The following is a 20,797-nucleotide window of genomic DNA, read 5'->3' as shown; positions in this document are numbered from 1 at the left end:
TATTCTTTGCAAAACAGGCAATTTAGTATATCTTCTTCTTCGACAGTCAACGTTTTCAGTTCGTCATTTTCTTTTGCATGCAAGAACCCCTCATTGTCCAAATAAATTACAAAAATCAGTGGGGCGAGAATCTCGTGCATTCCTTGGCGGTACTTGACATAGCGGTGTTCCTTAGCATAGATGAGAAGAATCTCTGACATCATCTGACGGATATTACCGTTTTGGAAAAATTCGATTTCAGGAAATGTTCGAGATACATCTTTTCCAATAATGTCGCGCAAATCATTATCTTCAAAGAAGGTGTTCCATGGGTTGTGTTCGGTAGAAGCCAAGGGGTTGTTCAGCTCCGGATCTTGTGAAAACTTTTTATCGTGGGGATCTACCAGATGTTTCTCTTTGAGAGTTCGATAAAGATTCCGACTACGAGAAAGGGTCACTTCCCAATCTTTCGTTTCATATGGAAGACATCGGAGAACAAGCTGAATTACGAACATTAAAATTACAATTCCGACTGTTTCTAACCCTCCAAACACAGATCTGCATGATGAAGATCTAAGTGAACCGGAAGCAGCAACTTTTGCGAGAACTTCGTCCGAGAGCTTGTATTTTATCAGAGAAGTTGCATCGAAGCTGCAATCATCAGCAATTAATAGTAAATCTCGTGATAACTCTCATGTGTACCTCAATGTAGTCGAAGGTGTTGGAACGACTTTTGCAGTACTCATTTTTCAATTATTATTTGCATCGTTTCACCATCTGGAACGAATTAATTGAAACCGTCTTCATCTCGAACTGCATTTTTAAAGTAACAATAGATATGTCAGTATTAAAAACTAAATAAACCTATCGGAAACAGTTACTTATTTTTCCTTCAATTTTTGCAATTTCAACATCCGCACAAGATTTTTTTGACACAAAAAAATCGTTTTTGTTGAATTTCTCCTGCCCGTAAATCTACACAAAGATACTTCCGCGCGAGACCCATCAACCAAGCAGCCAATTTCGTTGACTGAGTATTCAATGTGTTGCGTAGCGAACACAAAAATAGGAAAAATGTACTGGCGATTTTTCTTTTTTTTTTTGGAAAATTTACAGTTTTTGTTCGAATTTTTCTTTTAAACTGAAATAATTTCGCATAAACCCTACTTTTATTGTTATTTTGTCTTTGGTAAATCTGAAGATAGCAGTCACCGATCGACAAAATAATTTATAATCCTCAAAATTATGTCAAATGGCCAGAAATATCCGTAGTTATCCGTAGTCACATTATATGTATTCATCGAATTTTCGCTCTATGTCATTTTTGTTTTTCTTAATCATATTCTGTTCACTTTATTCATTTTTACAAGAAGAACTTTTCAGGTAATATGTCGAGCGGTGCTGCTCATTCCGCCCTCACTGAGGAGGATGTCATGAAGCTTTTGGCCACCCAGGCCCATTTGGGATCCACCAACTTGAACTTCCAAATGCAGCAATATGTCTACAAGAGACGTTTCGATGGTAAGTAAAAGTGAATAATTTCAATAAATTGTTTTTTTTCTCAGGACCAAACATCATCAACGTCAAGAAGACCTGGGAGAAGCTTCTTCTTGCTGCTCGTGCTATCGCCGCTGTTGAGAACCCAGCTGACGTCGTCGTTGTTTCGGCTAGACCATACGCCCAGCGTGCTCTTCTCAAGTTCGCTGCTCATACTGGAGCTACCGCCATCTTCGGACGTTTCTCTCCAGGATGCCTTACCAACCAGATCCAAAAGACTTTCAAGGAGCCAAGACTTCTTGTCATCTCCGACCCAAGAATCGACCACCAGGTATACATTTTATTTTTTACAAGGGATTTTGAAAATTCGTTCTTCAGGCTGTTACCGAGGCTTCGTACGTCGGAGTTCCAGTCATCTCTTTCGTCAACACCGAGTCCCCACTCAAGTTGATCGATATTGGAGTCCCATGCAACAACAAGGTAATTTTTTTGTTAATTTTTGGAATTATATTAAAAACTTCAGGGAGAACGCTCCATTGGACTTATGTGGTGGATGCTCGCCCGTGAGATCCTTATTCTTCGCGGAAAGATCTCTCGCCAAACCGGATTTGTCCTCGACGGAAAGGAGATCATGCCAGATCTCTACTTCTACCGTGACCCAACTGAGACTGAGAAGGAGGAGACCGGAGCTCACGCCGAGGTTGCCGAGACTCAAGAATTCCAACAACAACCAGACATTGACTTCACCGCTCAAGGAGGAAAGGTTGAGGATTGGGCCGCTGAGACTGCCACCTGGACTAATGAAGGAAAGACCGCTGCCGACGAATGGGCAACCGGAGCTCAAACCCAGTCTAACTGGTAATCAATTCGTTACAATGTTGGATTCTTTGAAATAAACCTTGTTAACTAAATTATGAGTCAACAGTATTATTTCTACTATTCAGAAACTGAAAGTTTTTAAAAATTGAAGCAATTTATACACCAGTCATATTAGAGAAGCATCTAAATAATATTCGTCCGAAGCTATCAAAGTTAGAACCAAGCGTGTGGCGGAAGTATCTCAGGACGAAAAGCAATAACTAATTAGAAGTGCGATTTTCGCGAACAAGTTTGAAATTTGAAAAAAAAAACAACATATTCTAAACAGACACCGAAAAATTGTCTTCAACTTTCTTGCATTCTATTTATGTTTGCCGATTATCAAACTCTAATCGAAAAGTCAAGCTATTGGTAGGCGCCGCAATGAAAGGGCGCGGGGCGACCAAATTAGAACTTGTCCCTATGTAATCGACTACGAAAAATCGAATGAAAGTATCCGTTTTCCGATAATTTTACTATTTTGATTCGAAAACTGCGAAAAATAGGAGTCGGATTTACAAAGTGGACTGAAAGTGTTGGATGGAAGTGAGTGTCTCTAGTTTTTTGATGAATTCTGGTAGTTTATGAACTGTGGGATTGGATTGATATAAAATCAAAATTCTACTGGAGCGAACAATTCTCAATTTTGAGCCAAAGTTCCAGCCAAAATAAATAAAAATTTCAGCGATGACCCCAAAATGTTTTTGCATATTATGGTAAAACTAAGTCTTGTGTACCCCTATGTCAATTTTCAAAAAGATTGGTTACCTTTGAGTAGTTTTAATACTCATCCGAAAATTCAAAACTTTAAACATTTTTGGTTTTAGAAGTTTTGATGGTGACTCAGGGGAGTGCCTCCGATTTTCTTTTCACCATAAGATTCTACGCAAAATTTACCACCGATTACGATCCTAATTAAAAAATTCTACTGGAGCAAAAGTAGTTTTATAAGGCTGTTTCTTCATCATTGACAAGAAGTGCAGCCGTGGCCGACTGGACAGTGGGCGCGCGCGGATCTGACTGAGGCGTAGGTTCGTTTCCGTCACCCGTCAATTAGCTTTTTCTTTAATTTCCTTCCCGACTTTTCCGCGCAAGTTTCCAAACCCCGGCCAAATTCCTGCGCACCGCAAAAGAAAGAGGAGAAAGTTAGTACATTGAGGTCTGGTACAAAGGGTCTGTAACTCTTTACGGAAAAAAGATTTTTCGCTGAAAATTTAGGAATGGACTTCTATAATGGCGCGTTCAAAGTTGATTTCCAGGTGTAATTTCCTGGAAAAACGCTGTTCAAAGCTGCCATTGTTTTCCAGAGGCCTCCGCTTCGAGACCCGCCGTAAATCGACATGAATCAACAGGAAGAACACAGTCAAAACGAGTGATACAGTAGTTTACTGTTGCTGTAAATCTGGAAAACAATCGCAGCTTTGGACAGCGTTTTTCCAGGTAAATTACGTTTTTCCAGGTAAATTACCCTGGAAATCAACTTTGAACGCGGCATAAGGGAGGAGAAGACAATCCAACAATAAAAATTGAAAAAAAAAAATCTATTTTGAAAATTATGCTGTGGTGCCTATCTATTGGCTTTCATGACTTTAAAATCATGTCTTCTGCAATTACAAATCGAAGAAAGTGAAACAGTTTATTTGAAAAGTTGAAATTAATGGGCGAATCTGTTGACGAACACTGCTGATCTTGGTGGGCATGGACAGTATGCTGCATCGTTTCCTGGTAGTCCTGGACCTCCTGGGGCTCCTGGTTGACCATCTGGTCCCGCGTTTCCAGGTGTACCATCTTGTCCTGGTGGTCCTTGCGGCCCTGGAGCTCCATCGCTTCCTGCACTTCCAGAATCTCCCGGTGGACCTCCTGGTCCTGGGGGTCCTGGTGGTCCAGCAGGTCCTGGTTCTCCCTTTCCTTTCTCTCCATCCTTTCCTGGTGCTCCTGGCTCTCCATCTGGTCCAGGTTCTCCATTTGGTCCCGAATCTCCATCTGGCCCCGGTGGTCCTGCTGGCCCATCCTTTCCAGCATCTCCTGCAGCTCCTGGTTGTCCATCAGATCCAGCAGGTCCAGCTGGTCCTTCTGGTCCAGGTGGTCCGGCTGGTCCGGCCGGGCACTTGACGCATCCTGGATCTTTTGGTGGACAAGTGATTGGAGCATATGTTGAAGTATTGTCTTCTCCCGGTGGTCCTGGTGGTCCGGCGTTTCCTGGCTGTCCTGGTTCTCCTGGTGGTCCCGGTGGTCCTGGAGGACAAACTGGTTTTGCTGGTTCACATTGACACCAAGCAGGGAGACCGGAGAAGTCTTGTCTTTTCTGACGGAAAATGGAGTTGAATGGATTGACACGTGGTTTGGATGGAGGTGTGACGGTGATTTGAATATCCATCATATCAGTCCAGGCGGCATCGGTTTCCATTCGGAAGACACTGACTCCATCAAGAACTTCATCATGTACCTGAAAAGAATACATACGTTTTGTTCATAAATAGAAAAAAGTACCTCTAAAATAGTATTGTAGAGCTGAGGAATGGTAATTACCATAACCAAGCATGCCAATGTTGAAGCAGTAGCTGCCACGCCCACAACGAATTTCTCCATGACTGTTGTGGAATAAACAAGAAGGAGAAGTGAAGAATCAGATGGAAAGATGATGACTTTTATACAAGAAGGCGTCAAGTGGATAGCAAGAGAAGCAGCCAAATAGGCGGAGTTTTGAAGATGATGGCGTCAAAAATAATGGGAGAAAAGAAGGAAAGAAGAACGCATTGTGGATGTGTGGATGAATGAGTTAATGGTGATTGGATGTGTTCAGAAGTGGAAAATAAGAAGTTTCACAAGTTTTTTTTTCACAATCCATTTGAAATGTTTTGTTGTGAGATTTTTAGCGAGTTTCTGGAATAATGTCATGTAATGAAAAACATGTCGCATCTAAATATTAACATGTAAAATATTTGTATTAATGAAAATTTAAATTTACAGGATGTTTCCAAGAAAAAAATCGGAGAGAAACACATTTGTTTTTGGCAAAGTATTATTCTGGTACAAAACATTGGTGCTATCAAAACGACAACTGCCATAACCTACGAATATTTATATATTCCGTATTTATTTTCTCGTTTCTTACTGCATTCGTCGAGCTTTCTGTTGTTTTTCCTGAAACAAGTAAATGGTGAAAAAAATTGACGGAAAACGCACGAAAATCGAGATAAAATATCCGGAAAATAAAAATAATCTTCGGTTACGGTAGTTGTCCTTGTGCGTGCGAAATTCGGAGACGGCCACTGAAGCTTCTCTTCCATAGCTCCGAATTTTTTATTTGTGCAAACTTACCGTAAAATCTGTATTAGAAGGGCTTCTTTTGTCCCAAGGTGCATCCGGAGGGCCGTTCTGTTACAGGGCCCTTCAATTAGAGGGGGTCCTTATATTTTTCCGGCCATATTTTCCAACAACTTTCGTTTAAACAATCGGTAAATTCTCTTTTTAAGGTCATTAAAGTTTGTCAGTTTCATCAATATTGAGCCTGTTTTCGAGCACTTTACGTGCACTTTGAGCTCAATTATCTTGGTTCCAGTGAAAGATATCAAAAATCTGTCAGCTGATAAAATGTTAGTAACTTTGTGATAAATAATATATCAGTTGACAAATTTTTGATTCCTCTCATAGGAACCGGTATTATTGAGCTCAAAGTGCACTTATAGGGTGAGCTTCTATTAAAGAAAGTACGGTATGCTGTTTCGGCGAAGTATCTTTTTTGAATCAGCTCGCAAAAGATGTTGATAACTACGGAAATGAATAATACAACACAAGTTTTTGTCATTTTCGGAAATTTCTGAAGATCCAATAATTACATAAAATCATTCTCAGAACCCCTACGAATTTTGAGCTTCAGATCACATTTCATATGAGGCTTTAAGTTCGAGATTAGCAACTTTCCATTTCTCTGATCCAGTGAGACTGACCGTTTCCAACTTTCTCTGAAATATCATCCGAAAGTGAAACATGTTTTCCATTTTCTGATTGTTCTTCGAACGAAAAGAAGAAAGTTTCTCTGTGTTTACTCAAACCCTCTCTCCCTCCAAAACATATATCTGAAAAAAAACCTGGCCTTTGATATGCATCGTTTCTCTTTGTGGTTACGCAATTTTACTTGAATATGACAACAAACGAATCTTCCAGAAATGCATCCAATTCATTCAGAATACCGGCTTTACTTCCGATTCATCACCCAAAAAAACTGATCGACGCAACAGATAAATGAATCTTCGCGAAGAATCAAATGAAGGAAAAAGTTTTGGTTATTTACTTGTATTAGCAGTTGTACTATTTATAAATCCAGTTTCATTTATTATTCAACTGAAAAAAGATAATAATCTGTACATATATTACTCATTTTGTGAGAATCTTTTACAATGCCTCTTGTTTTTCAGGTCCAGTAGTTTTGTTACACTTGATCATTGTTCATTTCAGTGGTCACCTTTTTTTATCAATAACAAAAAATCCCGAATTCCCTAATTTGGGATCTAGTTTTTTTTCATAGGTAAAGGTGTAAAAATGTCATTTTTCCTTCTGTTTTCGCACTCGTAATTGGTTGCGAAAACTGGAAAATCGAGAAGAGAAGGAGAAGTGAGATGCTGCATAATTAGTATTGAAAAAGTGTTGGTAATTATTTGAAAAAAAAGAGGGAAAGAAGAACAGCAAGGACAAGTGGAAGAATCGACGATGATGAGGGTGTGCATTTCAAGCTTCTGAAAATTTTGAAAACATGTGATTACTGTAGTTTTTGGATTGAAAATAAACTTTGGGACACTGTTTGAGATAAGAAAAAAGGAACAGTATTTATTGGGATTATACATATTGTAAAAACTGTAATAGAAGGGCCCCTTTAATAGAAAGGTCCCTCTAATAGAAGGGTTCCCGTAATAGAAGAGTCCCTTCTAAGAAAGGACCCCTTTCAAAACGTGTCTTGAAGTAAAAAGATTTCTGTAGATTCAGTGACAAATATTCCGGGAATTCCTCAATTTAAAACAAATTTGTTGAAACACTTTTTTTCACTTAAAAAAACTTGCTCAATTTTGGTGAAATTGACATATTTTCATAAATTTTGAACGACATTTCGTCGAATTTTTTACTGGAGGGCTCCCTCTAATTATGATAAATAATTGGTCAATTGACAAAATTTTGATATCTTTCGCAGGAATGAAGATCATCGAAGTTGCCGGTGTGAGTAGGCTTCTACTGGAATACGGTACTTAAAAAATAATTGGAAACTCGGAAAAAAGTCGGATGCTGAACTACATATTATCGCCATTACACGAGTTATTATTTGATACAGTTCTCATAAAAGGGAGTTTTCAATTCTAAATAGCAGTTCTCCTTCCTCGAGTTCTCATTCCTTATACCATCCTGAAAATTTTGGTACCAGAAATGAGGATCTTGAAAGATTGGAAAGAAAGATATCGTTTGGGAACTCGTTTTCTAACAAAGTTGGAACTTGAACTACATATTAGAGTCTTTACCAATTTTATTCCGCCAGTCCTTATTCGAACGAGTTATTCTTTGTAGCAGTTCTCCTTCTTCGAGATATTATTCGTGCTACCACCTTGCAGATATTACTCTACTGTTTGGGACATATAGCAAAAATATGTTTTTACGTGAACTCTGGAAAAGTAGGACTCCAGTTGGAGCTCGAGAATTTCAGAGACCTTCTCCTGTTTCTTCTTCAGACTAAGTTCGAAAATGTGGCTGGAAAGAACAAAATGGATGTTAGCTAACATCGGATGGCCAATTGCCTTCACATTTTGGTGTCAAGTAATGGTTGTACTTTATGCTGCAAACGGAGAAATCAGTCAATTAGCTCTCTATTATTTTCAATTCCTTTGGATTATTATTGTCTGTTCCTACTTTTCCGCTTCTTTCACCCCACCGGAAAGGTGTAGTTTAGTGGATGATGATGATAAAGTAGATTATTAATTTATACGATTTTGACTTATATGAAAACTAATTTAGAAATCGAGCCTGGAAGGTTTCTGTGAGCAGTGTAACTACCGTAAGCCACCGCGTTGGCATCACTGTCGCAGATGCAATCAATGTGTTCATAGAATGGATCATCATTGTCCAATCTTACAGGTGATCAGTACCGAGGTCCACCATCTTTCGAAAGAAATTCCATTTTCAGTTGTGCATTCACAGTGGCAACCACAAATACTTTCTACTTTTTCTTCTCTGGCCCTTACAGATGGCTATTTTTACTGTGTATAACGGATATTACGACTTCTGGAAGGTGAGTTTTTGAATTTCAAAATCTACTATACTGTTTTGATGAATAGACCATAAAAAGTGCTTACACTGGAGAGATATTAAGCAACACAGAGCAGTTAAAAGGAACCGGAGTTTCGAATGCTGTGGTGAGAACATGGGTTACTGTAGTTCTTTGAAATTAGTTTCCGGTTTCAGATGGTTGGATTTGCAGCACTTTATCTTCTGAAAAATCAACTCCCGAATCTTCTTCGAAATCAGACACTTATTGAGGAATCTCGAGAGACAACGGTTGGACATTTTTTAGTTTTCGAATATTTTTCTAAACTTTTTTTCAGACTTATGATCTAGGATCGTGGCAAGAAAATGTGAAATCTGTTATGGGTTCATGGAGGATTGCTTGGTTACCGATTTCGATGGAAGTTGAGAACGAGTCGAAACGAAAATGAAAATTAGCTGAACTGATGAATTTGAAAAAAATTAAATTTGTTTAATTCCGGGTCGCCGACCCTAGCCAAATTCAAGTTCACTTGATCAAGATTTTCCAAAAAGTCACAAATCCTGAACCTCAGAAATTTGGTAATCCAGAAATTCAAAAATTTTTGGTTATCGTAAAATCCGGATATTCGGAAATTTAACTATTCCGGAATCCGGAACTCAGAATTTCAAAAATTCAGTCATTTTGAAGTTCAGAAGTTGGAAAATGTTTAGATTCGAGAAATTCGAGATTTAGAAAGTCAGAAATTTGTGAATTTTTTCAAACCAAGAAACTCGGAAATTTTGAAATTCAGATACTTCAAAATAATAATTTTCGAAACTTCGAAAACTTCGTGATCCTTAAATTCAGGAATTCTGAAATTCATATACCAGAAATTTGGAACTTCAGAACTTCGGGAATGCAAATATTATGGAATTCAGATATTAAAAAAATTATATGATTCATAATTCAAAACTTTGGGGAAATCAAATATTCAGAAATTATGGGAACTCGGAAATTTGGAAATTCAGAAATTAGAAATTCAAGTGTAAGATACTATAAGCGGAAGCCTGGAGGAAGTGTAGAAAATTTCAAGTTGTTGAAGGTTAATTTGAAATCTTAGAGCTTTTGCTCGAAAATTTATGGCTGACGAATTTTTCGCAATCACTTTTCAGGGGTACTGTAGATTATATTTCTCTTGCTTTTGTACTTTGTTGTATTTCCCATCAATTCTCCCAATTTCTAATTATCAGAAACCGTTACTGATTTGATGGTAGAAATGTAAAATATTGTGTTTCAAGATCTTAACCATATCATCAACTTTTTTATCATTATTCTTTTCTCCACATCGTTATCATAAACATTCCTCAATCTCACATATCAGTTCACTGTCATTAGAACTTCGCGAACGATCACCTAATTTTCTGTCGTTTTCGATTAATCCGAACAACCATACACTGTTTCCATCTTCATCATTATCATCTTCTCGTTGGTCAAAAGAGAAAACGAAACAAAAAAAGAGATAAAGAAAGAGAGAAGGGGTCAACCAACTGATAATATTGATTATTGCGGTTGCATCGCGGTGTGTGTTTGCGAGTGTGTCACCTTGGAGGAAATAGAAGGAAAAAAACGGAGAAGAATTGAAAAGAAAACCTGAGAGAAAAAAGATGGATAACAGAATGGGATACCGATAGGAAGAAGGAAACACAAGAAAATCAAGAAGAGGGCCGTTCTTTTTCTCCTTCATCTTCTTCTTCTTCCTCTTATTTTGTTCCCCTCCAATCTATTGAAACTTACTCACTTACTAACTGCCCTCACACACGTAATCGCTCCTCGTTTTTCCCTTTTTGATTCCTAAAATTAACCGGTCAACATGATATACCGGTTCAATTTCGAAAAGTTGTTCACCTATTTTTTCAGTTCTTTAAGATTTTCAGAAGTGGTTTATACGTAAATTCTTTTTGGTTTTGGTGGTTACAGTCATTTGTGGTGTAGCTAACGTACCGTAAAACTCAGGGACGGAATTCGGAATTCCGTCCCTGAAAGCGCAATAGCACACCCCATCAGTTCGAATCTGAGACCAATTTTGGCGTTTTTGTGATGGGAAAAATTTCAATTTTAAAAAATTTGAAAATTCCGGAATTTCGAAATTCCGAATATTTCACAATCGGAATATTCCGAAACTCCCAATCTTTGAAATTTTGGAAATCGAAATTTTCGACATTCCGAAAATTCCGAATTTTTGACATTCCAAAAAGTTCCGAAGTTGCCTTCCCTAATATCCCTGGTAAAACCTAAAGTAGACGGACCTTCTAACTTTCAACTTTGAACCAATTTATCTCGGTCCCTGTCAAAAGTATAAAACAGTTATCAACTGATGAATTGTTTATTATAATATCACAAACATTTTATCAGTTGACACATTTTTTATATCTTGCATAGGAGCTCAGAAAAATTAGGTCAAACTTTACACTATTGGGCTTTCACTTCTATTTCAGGGAAACTGGTTTTTGAAGATTTTGTTTCTGTTGTGAAAATTTTTTTCCCTATTCTGAATCATGGCAAAAATGAAAGACAACAAATTCCGAAATCAAACAGATATCCCTTCTAAAATAACCAACAGTAGAAAAGTTATAACCAGATGAAACAAACCGTGTGAGTGTTGTAAAATTGGATGAATTGTTGCAACTAGTTTTTCATAGAACATCGTAAACGATATTTCACACAATCACATGAATTCATGAATCATATGCGTCATCGTTTATTGTATCTTTGTTGCTCTATAATTCTTTTTCTATGCCAGTTTTCTTCTAGTTCTGGAAAATCGCAAACCGGTTTCTTATCAATTTGAACTTTGTTCCTTCCGATATCTGACAATAATCTATCTCTTCATATCCTTTTTATTTCCAGACTACCATGTCAAACGGAGGTAAAAGGCCACCGGAGGATGACTCTAAACTACCGTACTACAAATTGGTAGTTATTGGAGATGGAGGTGTCGGAAAGTCATCTCTCACTATTCAGTTCTTCCAGGTTATTGAAAATTTCATTTTAGAAAATTTATTTAAATTCAGAAACAATTCGTAGACTATTATGACCCAACAATAGAAGATCAATACATTCAACACTGTGAAATTGACGGAAACTGGGTTATCATGGATGGTAAGGAATCATCCCCTTCGACTTATATCGACTTTAATTTATAATATTTCAGTTCTCGATACTGCTGGCCAGGAAGAGTTCTCTGCAATGCGTGAACAATACATTCGTGGTGGAAGAGGATTCCTTTTGGTTTTCTCGGTCACCGAAAGAAAATCGTTCGAGGAGGCTCACAAACTCTATAATCAAGTGCTTCGTGTGAAGGATAAGGCCGAGTATCCAGTTCTTTTGGTTGCTAATAAGGTGGATTTGATAAACCAAAGAGTTGTTTCTGAGGAAGAAGGAAGAGAATTGGCTGCTCAATTGAAATTGATGTACATTGAAACATCTGCAAAAGAACCACCAGTTAATGTTGATGCCGCATTCCATGAACTCGTCCGAATCGTCCGTAGTTTCCCAAGTGATGAAGGAGAGCATGAGGTATACCTTATCATTTGATTTAGGAGAAGAGTGCATTTATTTTTCAGGCATCCATGGCCTCAGTTCCACGTGATAAGAAACGAAAAGATAAGGGAAAATGCTCGATTTCCTAAATGTTCTAGGTCAATTTAATTGCATTCCATTGCTTCTTTTCCGTTGTGATTTTGATTCCGCTTCTTTTTTGCCTATTTGCATTTTTTGCCTTGCATTTTTTAAATATCGTTTTCTTCAATTTTGAGTTGAACTCTTTTGAAATAAATTTAAACTGCTTGCTTGTCGATTAGATTCATAACAAAATGTTATTTGAGAACGTCCGAGTTTAGACTTAAAACAATGTGGTGCGGAGAGGAAGTTCAGGAGTAGAAGAGCAATTGTAAAAAGTGAGGAGTAGGAAACACTGTAATATAATTTCAGATAAGATTCCGGCCTCTTAATGTTACTGGTTTCGTTTTTCTATTCAGCATTCTGAATCCATTTTTTTTCTAATTTTCGTTTCTGAAAATTTCTGGTGTCAGATTCCCACGAGTCTAGAAGATTGAATACTCCGGGTTTTCAAATGTTGAAGATTTTGGAATTTTGGAATTTCAGAAATATTACGAACTTTCTAAAATTTTGTTACTTATAAAGTTTCAATATTTCAATGAAATATATTGTAAATAAGGGGTTATAAATTCGTTTCATTAAAAATACATTGGTTCAATTTCTTTCTACAAAAACTGGATTGTAATCACAGCATCGTTAGAAAAAGAGACAAAAAATTATATCTTCAAATTTTTCATCTTCTGAATGTCGATTCTTGGAAATTTCGTGATGTAATCATCTCATAAAATCACTTATTTTAAATAATTTTCATTTTTTAGGATAACACTTAATTTGAAAAATATTTTGTAACTTAATACATTCTAGCACAATTGTATTCCAGAAGGCTTATATCTGGATTCTTTGATGGACGAGAGGAATGAATAATAAGTCAATTGTCCGGTGACAGCTCCAGGTTTTGCTGGATTGTTTCTTCTCGTAATCACTTCGAATCCATCATCTCCTTCAACACGAACTTCAACAACGTGCCAATCCGTCATTTTCGGATCCGAAATCAGTTTTGCCTTGACTTTATCGAATCCTAGATTGGTGGCAGCCAGAGCTCCACCAGCCATTGTATTCACATTGTTGGAGCCAGAGGACACAATCCTCGAACAGATCCTGAATTAAAACATGATATTGGAATAACGTTTCTTGTTGAATACCTTCATATAAAATAGTTTCTTCACTTTCCTGTAGTTTTGCCTTTTCATTTATCTCAAAAAGTGGGGATCCTAATTTGAAAGATGTTGGATGCTTGATCATAGTAACAGTCAATCCCTGAATATTTTAGTTTCCGTAAAAATTTTGGTTAACAAAATACCTTCAAATTGCCAACATCGGCCATTTTCTGAATATCATTAGCTCCCCAAAGTGCTCCAGCTGGAACCAAAAGTCTTCTCGCATGCATCAAGGACAAATTTTTTAACTTTTCCAATAGTTCTTGATCAGCAAAACATGTTGGAGAACCCGCAATTAAATCGCAATGTTCCAAAATCAGCTCTCCATATTCTGCGATAATCTTCGGATGAGCCACTTCAATGACCAGATCAATGTCACTAAAATTTTATACTTATAAAAATAAACTCTGATGAAGTCACTTCAAGTTTTCTGCTGTCAAAGTTTCCAACCCCTGAACTCCTGGCTCTTCAACACTTCTGTTCCATATTTTCATGACTTCAAACTCATCAGGAAGCTCTCGAAGCTTCTTAACGAGAAATTTTCCTGAAAATATTGGAAGTATAAAATAATAGTAACAGTATATGAATACGAACCTAAATGTCCATAACCAATAAATCCCACTCGAAGTTTCGCCATTTTTGGAAAGTTCTCTGACAAACAAATGGAATAAACACGGCGATTTGAATGAAAATAGTAAAAGAGTAGAGAAGAGAAAGAAGAGAAAAAGAGATGAAAATCAAAAGAAGAACAAGGTCATTTGCAAGATAAGGCGAAAATCGAATGTGGCTATTGAGATGAGATAGTTAAGATAGATAGAAACAAACTTAAAGGGGGACTCCGACCAAAAATTTTTATTGCATTAAAATGTGTTAAAAGTTATTTATTTTTCCAAATATTTATTGGGAAAAAAATTCAAAAAAAATCCGAAATTCCCAAAAAAAAAAAACGCCGTTGAAAAGGAAGAAAATTCAAAAAAAGGTGCCGCCGGGGGACGAGGATTTTCAGTGAGAAACCTAGGCCACGGCAGCGGGCGCCTTTCCTATGTGGCAAATTTTCCGGATTTTTTTTCAATTTCATGTCCGGCAGGTAAAAAACGTAAAAAACCACTGTCGACGACTTGAAAAAAAGGCTGTCAGGTGCCGTGGCCTAGGTTTCATTTGAAGCTTCAAAGATCAAACAAACATGTTGGTTCGAGGGTCATGGGAATCGACACAAGGCAATACATAGAGGATTCGTTGTGTTTAAATTCAAAGTTTTTTTTCTGAAATTGAGAAAAACAGACATAATTACATACAAAACCGCTATTAAGTTCGAAAGTTTACAAGAAAAAAAAACTTTCGAAACACTTTTTAAAAATCCTGGTTGTACCAGGGATAAGAACTCGGAAAATGAGAACTGCTACAAATGAAAACTAGCACGAATAAAAACTCGTAAAGTATATGAAAATTCTGAAAGGCTAATCAAGAAATTGGCTAATTCGTCAATTTAAAATATCAGAAATTTGAAATGTATCAAACTACGGATTTCGGAATATTGAAGTTATGAAAATCATTCTTTTTCAGAAATTCGAAAATTCGGATACTCAAATATTGACCATAAAATTAAAATTCAAGAAATTGGAAAATCAGGAATAAAACTATTCCGAATTCGGGGGTTCATAAATTTCAGTTTCTGATTTTGAAGCTCCTTGAATTCTCTAGTTCTGTGAATCAGAATATTTAAATTCTGGAAATAAAGAAACTGACTCAGAATAAAATTCAGAAAGGCAGAAATTGAAAGTTAAGAAATTCTGTAAATCTAAAATTCAGAACTCTGAAAACTCTGAAAATTCTAAAATTCTCAAATTCTAATACAGATCTCGGGCGTCGCCGGTAACTTCTGGCCGGAGGCTGGTCGGCTTCTAGACGGAAGTTGGTCAGATTCCGGCAAAGACATTATCGGAAGCCGACCAAAATCCGACAAGCTTCCGGCGAGCTTCCGACCCATTTCCGATTTTCTTCCGACCTACTTCCGACCTGTTTTTGTATATTTTGTCATAGTTTTAACTCGGAAAAAATTACCCAAAAGTTTATTATTACAACAAAATTAACAAATAATGTGAGAAACAAGTAAAAGTGGAAGCAACACAAAATTTTTAACTATAATTATGATGATTTTGGTAGAATTGGAGGACCGTTGTAGCTGCTCGGGTTGTTCTTGGAGTGGTTTTTTGAGCTGAAAGGATTCAGATGAGGAATACTCGCTTGTATAACTATTTCCTTACAATCCTACAATATCCTTTGGATCGTAATCATCTGGGTCTTTTGAATTTATCTGCAATAGTCTCGGAACGACTTCATATCTCTCCAGGTGAGATGTGACGAGCAGGTGGATCTCTTCTGTAAGAAGTTACATAGAGAAGGCAAAATAAGGTTAGAAAATAGGCGAAAACGAAAGAAAAAAATAGAAGAATTGAAATGAACCTTCTGCACGCTTCACGACACGCACCGCGCTCAAGTTCCGGCCAAAATCCGGACAACTTCCGACCAATTTCTGAACAGCTACAGGATGCAGCGGGTGCATTGTGCATAGCACAACCATATTGTTATTTGTCATACAGTGCCCAAACAACTTGCAGTTGATACTCAAAGAAATTTTTAAATATATCTACCAAGTTTTGAAAAAATCTCAAAACCCATTCAAAAGTTACAACCGTTTGAATTCATAACTTCAGATTACTGTAAACACTCTAATAGAACGCCACCCGGACCGTTTACTTTGAGCCTATACATCTTACTTCTTTTGAAAGATATAAAAAAGTTGTCAACTAATAAAATGTTTATCATGGTATCAGAAACATTTTATTAGTTAACCACTTTTTGATATATCTTAAATAAAATGAGATACATAGGGTCTAATTTGCCGATTCGGAAGGCGTTCTATTAGAGTGTTTACGGTATCTATTTTATTTGGACAATTTTCTTTGAGTTTGAGAGGAGTCTGTGAGTAAACTGAAAGGAAAATTCTTTGGAAACATATTTTAATGTAAACAGTAAAACTGTAGTTTCTGAAAACAAACAGTTTTCGTCTAGGATTTCCTTGTACTGAGCAGCAATCGGTTTTTCACAAGTGGTGAACATTACGTTTCCGCTTCAATATGACTCTGGGTAAGGTAAATAATTCTGACCAACTTTTTATATCCTATCGCGAAATATAGTTTTCCTGATTCTAGTAAAATTCATCTGAATTCCAGCCTCTTTGAAAAGGTTTTTTGTATGTAAAACAGATTCATCAAACTGCCTATGCAAGTTTTAACTCTTGATGTTTCATAGACCATTCAAATCATACAATCTCATGTTTCATGAACATAATAAACAGGATTCACATTTTCTAAAAATCAAAGTTTTGAAGTCTCGCCATAGCCAGTAATAATGATATAACAGAGTGAACTTGAAAAAAACTTTGTGCCTCAAGAGTTATGTAATCAACCACTTTTAGGATCCTAGCTGGAAAGATAAAAAAGATAATTCCAAAAATCAAAGTTATATTTCTATTTCAGCAGTGGAATAATCTATCCGCAAAGTTTCAAAATTTTTCGATTACTTAGAAAACAGTTACAACGATTTGTTTATGTAAATAAATTCTGCCGCACCCAGTATAAGTTTACAACTTCTGACCAAAAGTTGTCCAAGATCCGTCCAAAAGCCGAACCCCCCCCCCCCCCTCAACTTCCGGCCAGAAGTTGCAAGCCGACAGCCGAGGAAGTTTGTTTAAAAGATCAGAAATCTGAAATGCATCAATCTCCGGACTTCGGAATATTGAAGTTTAAAAAATTCAAGTTACAGAAATTCAGAAATGCATACTTGTAACGGGCCGGGCCGGGCCGGGCCTGTCATTCCACAAGTTCTAAAAATTTCAAAAAACACATAAGGGGGGGACCCTTATGTGATTTTTTTCGATCAAAAAATTTTTTTCAAGTTTTTTCAAATATTTTTTGATCAAACAGACAAGCAATCCAAAAAGGACAAAAAAATATAGAAAATTGTATTAAGAGCTCAACATTCGGTTCAAAATGACAAAATTTTTGCTACCGGGCCCGGGCCTTGAAATTTTCCTCAGGCCCGGGCCCGGCCCGGAATTTTACAAGTATGCAGAAATGCGAAAATTCAGATATTCAGAAATTGAACATTCACCGTAAAAGGGACTGCAAAAATATAGAAACTAAAATTTAATAAAGAAATTTGGAAAATCAGAAATTCAGCTATTCCGAATGTGAGGATTCATGTATTCCAGTTTCTGATTTTGAAGATTCTTCAATTCCCTAATTATGTTACTCAAAAAATCGGAAGTTTCAAATTCTATTTGAAAATTAGATCGTGACATTGCAATCCAAAAAATTTAGTCACGTACATGGTTCCGTAGTTCCAAAATCCTGAAACTCTGAAAATTAAAAAATTCTAATCAAGAAATTCTTCAATTCAGAAATTGAAAGTTTGCCGTAAAAAACTGTTAAACTTATAGAAACTAAAAATTCGATTGAGAAATTTGGAAAATCAGAAATTCCGTTTTCAAGTTCGAAAGTTCATAAGAAGCAAACATTTATTAGATAAATTGAAAATTACAAAACGATCAAACAGATTGAGTTGAAACAATCAAATTATAATTTTGTTTCCAAATTTCTTCATCATCTGAAGTGACATGTTCTTCTGCCTGTGTTGCATACAAATGATAAGCGTATTGTTGAATTTTTTCTTCTCTTGATGGTAAAGTAATCGAAATCTCTTCGTTCTCACCGACATCTTCCGACACTTCATCTTCTATCATTTCCACGTCATCATCTTCTCCCAAACTTTCTCCTTCTTCTCCATTGATAAGTTTCGAACGAAGTTCATAAATCACTTGTTGCATTTGCTCAGATTTCTCCATCTCTTGTTTCAAGAGTCTGAAAAATGAATCAATATGTTTTTTTTTCAAAAGAAATCCCCTTACCGAGTAGTCAATCCTCTTACAATTTCCTCATCTTTTCTGTTTTTCTTCTCTTCTTCTAATTCACTTTCCAGACGACTTCTCTCCTTTTCCAGCTCTTTTCTTATTTTTCCTTCTTTGTTTGGACGGTTTTTTAAGGATCTTCTATAATCGAATCTTGCCAATCCCTCTCGTGTTGGGTAATCACGAGCGGTTCTCATATCTGTTCAAAATACATTTTGTGGGCACTATAAAATTGAATGTTTACCTTTTACGAATAACTGTGCCATGATAGGGTCAAGATGTGAGAACTGGAATGCAGTTGATGAACTACAAATAACGGACCAAATTGAAGCATCTCCATCAATTATTGGCGTCTGAAATCAAGAGAACAATAGTTTGTTTTATCAAAAGAGAATAAAAACCTCAATTACAGTATCCTCGTCAAATTGAACAATATCATCAACATCCGAATTTTGCTTTCGGATTTTTGCAATACCAGGCAAAACTTGGAGCCATCCGAATTGCCAAGATTCGTTCGAACGTTTTTTGATCGGCAGACACCCACGTCGCTTTTGAGTTAATTTCCGGAACAGAACGAATCCCTAGAATGAAAAATGTTCATATGCTATAGCCTATAAACTTTCGCACTTACTTTTCCAATAACGTGATTGACATAACGCTCGAATACTCGATCAGTAGCAATTTGAAGATCCTCTCGATCCGGAAAAATCACTTGAAGGAGGTTCAAAAACTCGTTGAAAGTGACATTATCTGGTAGATCATGAACTTTTGGAGTTGTTTGACGACGAAGTTCTCGGAGGAGTTCATCGATTAGAAATTCTGCTTGAGCTGGTTTGAATGTACCTGAAAGTGGAATACTTCTAAAGCGGGCCCCTTGCCACAGTTTTTATTAGAATATTTTCGGACCAACTAAAGTTGATATGATAGAACTAGACGATTTCGACGAAATGATTCTATTTGGAAAACTGTACCTTGTCTATGAACAAACCTGCAGACAAAACGGGCTGAAAAAACTGGAAAGTACCCGGGTAGACCCAAGTCGGCAACTTTATGGTTTACAACTTGATTCATAGAAAAGAACAGTTTTTTGAAATATTTCATGTTATAGTCGAGCTCTACCTTATTTTAGTTGGCCCATAAAATATTGATTCCAAAAAAGACTATGGGAAAGTCCGCAAAAGTCCGCCAGAGCCCGGTTTACAAGTATGGATTACTGTATTTGTTTGGTTATCTATTATTTTCCAACCAACTTCAAAGTAGGAGTTTTTCCAGAAAATTCGGAAGTACTGCAAGAAAATTGTAAGAAAATACCTTTGTCATTCTGATCAGAAAACAAGGAGAAAATACGGAAAAGATGTTGAAAGAGAGTTCCAGAAACTGCGTCACTGTTGCTCATCTGAAACTGTGAGAATTTTAGTTTTTTAAAGTGTTCTGTTTTTTTGAAATGAAGAGTTTAAAAAACGGAAGCCAAATAAAAAAACAGGTGAGCATATACAAAGTATTTTATCTCACTTCCCGTTAGTACTGACGAGAGGAAAAACGAGGGTAATGTTTGCAATGCTTCTCACCTGTCTTCGCCTGTGCAAAGACTCCAGAGACACAGATATAAAAAGAAGAAACAAAAATAATTTTGTTTCTCTTTTTCCTCTTTTCACTCCGTCGGTTTTTCGTCAGGAAAGATATCCTGCCGGAGAGTGAGCCAACTGCCAGTTACACGTGAGGGATGAGCTAGTTTTTGTTCTGTGGCTCACGGCGGTGAATCGGTGGAAAATGAAGAAAAACGAAAAGGAAAATGAGTCCCAGGTGACATTGACACGGAATGAGATGAGATGAACAGCTGTTTGGAACGAAAAAAGTTATGTAAACATGTTTTATTAATTTTTTCTCGAAGGGAACTGAAGAGAGCTTATTACTTCTCAGAGCATCAAAGCCTCCGAGGCTGCGAAACAAAATTCTTTCAGACAGGTTACTGTAATCGGGTAACTTATGGAAAACGGATAAGACCGCTACTAAAGCCGATCAAACTCCGATAAACGTATGACAATATTTCGACCTAGTAGTTTTTTTTTCAATTTTCAACTTCCGACAAAAATCTGACTATGGTCCGCTATATAGGCGTTCTTTGGCAACTTCCGACCGGAATCTGGCCAATATCCATCCAAAAGCTGAACCACCGTAAACTCCTGACCAGAAGTTACGAGCCGATAGCCAAGTAGATTCCATGATTTGAGTAAGGAAGTACCTGTCCAGAGCTCTTCAAAAATTCCTGAAAAATTGAGAATCCAGAGAAAAAACTAGAGATATTCATTAAACTATTTATTATTTGATGACTAGATCATTGAGAACAAAAAAGGAAAAATGGCGAAACTGGGATGAGAAATCGGGTACCCGTTTTTCAGATTTCAAGAATATAAAGTACTGGCTGACATAGAG

At 36.8% G+C, this 20,797-nt stretch overlaps 7 protein-coding genes across 7 annotated transcripts in view; 3 read left to right on the top strand and 4 right to left on the bottom strand.

The window, feature by feature from the left end:
* The window catches only part of Cbr-rbg-3, a gene marked incomplete at both ends in the record, with an annotated part of 1,717 nt that extends 992 nt beyond the window's left edge, over nucleotides 1-725 (bottom strand). The window contains 2 exons of the mRNA XM_045243966.1: nucleotides 1-630; nucleotides 682-725. The exon at nucleotides 1-630 is cut by the window's left edge and continues 1 nt beyond it. Coding sequence (XP_045096361.1) covers nucleotides 1-630; nucleotides 682-725 — 674 coding nt within the window. The remainder of the gene's footprint in view (nucleotides 631-681) is intronic.
* A 642-nt stretch (nucleotides 726-1,367) lies between these two features.
* Nucleotides 1,368-2,338, top strand: Cbr-rps-0 (the record flags this gene model as incomplete). The annotated part of the gene is made up of 4 exons (XM_002642010.1): nucleotides 1,368-1,500; nucleotides 1,545-1,807; nucleotides 1,855-1,956; nucleotides 2,000-2,338. 4 exons carry the CDS (start codon nucleotides 1,368-1,370, stop codon nucleotides 2,336-2,338), a joined length of 837 nt encoding a protein of 278 aa, XP_002642056.1.
* Nucleotides 2,339-3,988: 1,650 nt separating this feature from the next.
* Cbr-col-89 lies at nucleotides 3,989-4,923 on the bottom strand (the record flags this gene model as incomplete). The annotated part of the gene is made up of 2 exons (XM_002642011.1): nucleotides 3,989-4,780; nucleotides 4,825-4,923. 2 exons carry the CDS (start codon nucleotides 4,921-4,923, stop codon nucleotides 3,989-3,991), a joined length of 891 nt encoding a protein of 296 aa, XP_002642057.1.
* Nucleotides 4,924-8,061: 3,138 nt separating this feature from the next.
* Nucleotides 8,062-9,029, top strand: CBG17996 (the record flags this gene model as incomplete). The annotated part of the gene is made up of 6 exons (XM_002642012.1): nucleotides 8,062-8,283; nucleotides 8,332-8,451; nucleotides 8,501-8,605; nucleotides 8,652-8,729; nucleotides 8,779-8,871; nucleotides 8,919-9,029. The coding sequence occupies 6 exons, from the start codon at nucleotides 8,062-8,064 to the stop codon at nucleotides 9,027-9,029; spliced, it is 729 nt and encodes a 242-aa protein (XP_002642058.1).
* Nucleotides 9,030-11,473: 2,444 nt separating this feature from the next.
* Cbr-ras-2 lies at nucleotides 11,474-12,249 on the top strand (the record flags this gene model as incomplete). The annotated part of the gene is made up of 4 exons (XM_002642013.1): nucleotides 11,474-11,590; nucleotides 11,632-11,719; nucleotides 11,772-12,136; nucleotides 12,184-12,249. The coding sequence occupies 4 exons, from the start codon at nucleotides 11,474-11,476 to the stop codon at nucleotides 12,247-12,249; spliced, it is 636 nt and encodes a 211-aa protein (XP_002642059.1).
* A 789-nt stretch (nucleotides 12,250-13,038) lies between these two features.
* CBG17998 lies at nucleotides 13,039-15,976 on the bottom strand (the record flags this gene model as incomplete). Its single annotated transcript, XM_002642014.1, has 5 exons — nucleotides 13,039-13,336; nucleotides 13,365-13,495; nucleotides 13,539-13,773; nucleotides 13,846-13,939; nucleotides 15,859-15,976. The coding sequence occupies 5 exons, from the start codon at nucleotides 15,974-15,976 to the stop codon at nucleotides 13,039-13,041; spliced, it is 876 nt and encodes a 291-aa protein (XP_002642060.1).
* Nucleotides 15,977-17,773: 1,797 nt separating this feature from the next.
* On the bottom strand, nucleotides 17,774-19,760 carry CBG17999 (the record flags this gene model as incomplete). Its single annotated transcript, XM_002642015.1, has 7 exons — nucleotides 17,774-17,815; nucleotides 18,011-18,317; nucleotides 18,365-18,563; nucleotides 18,609-18,717; nucleotides 18,766-18,945; nucleotides 18,996-19,207; nucleotides 19,676-19,760. The coding sequence occupies 7 exons, from the start codon at nucleotides 19,758-19,760 to the stop codon at nucleotides 17,774-17,776; spliced, it is 1,134 nt and encodes a 377-aa protein (XP_002642061.1).
* Nucleotides 19,761-20,797: the final 1,037 nt, after the last annotated feature.

This window comes from Caenorhabditis briggsae, assembly GCF_000004555.2.
Source record: "Caenorhabditis briggsae complete genome, chrIII, whole genome shotgun sequence".
NCBI classification, from domain to species: Eukaryota; Metazoa; Nematoda; class Chromadorea; order Rhabditida; family Rhabditidae; genus Caenorhabditis; species Caenorhabditis briggsae.
Note: the sequence above shows the minus strand (reverse complement) of the source record. Positions and strands in the feature narration are given on the sequence as shown.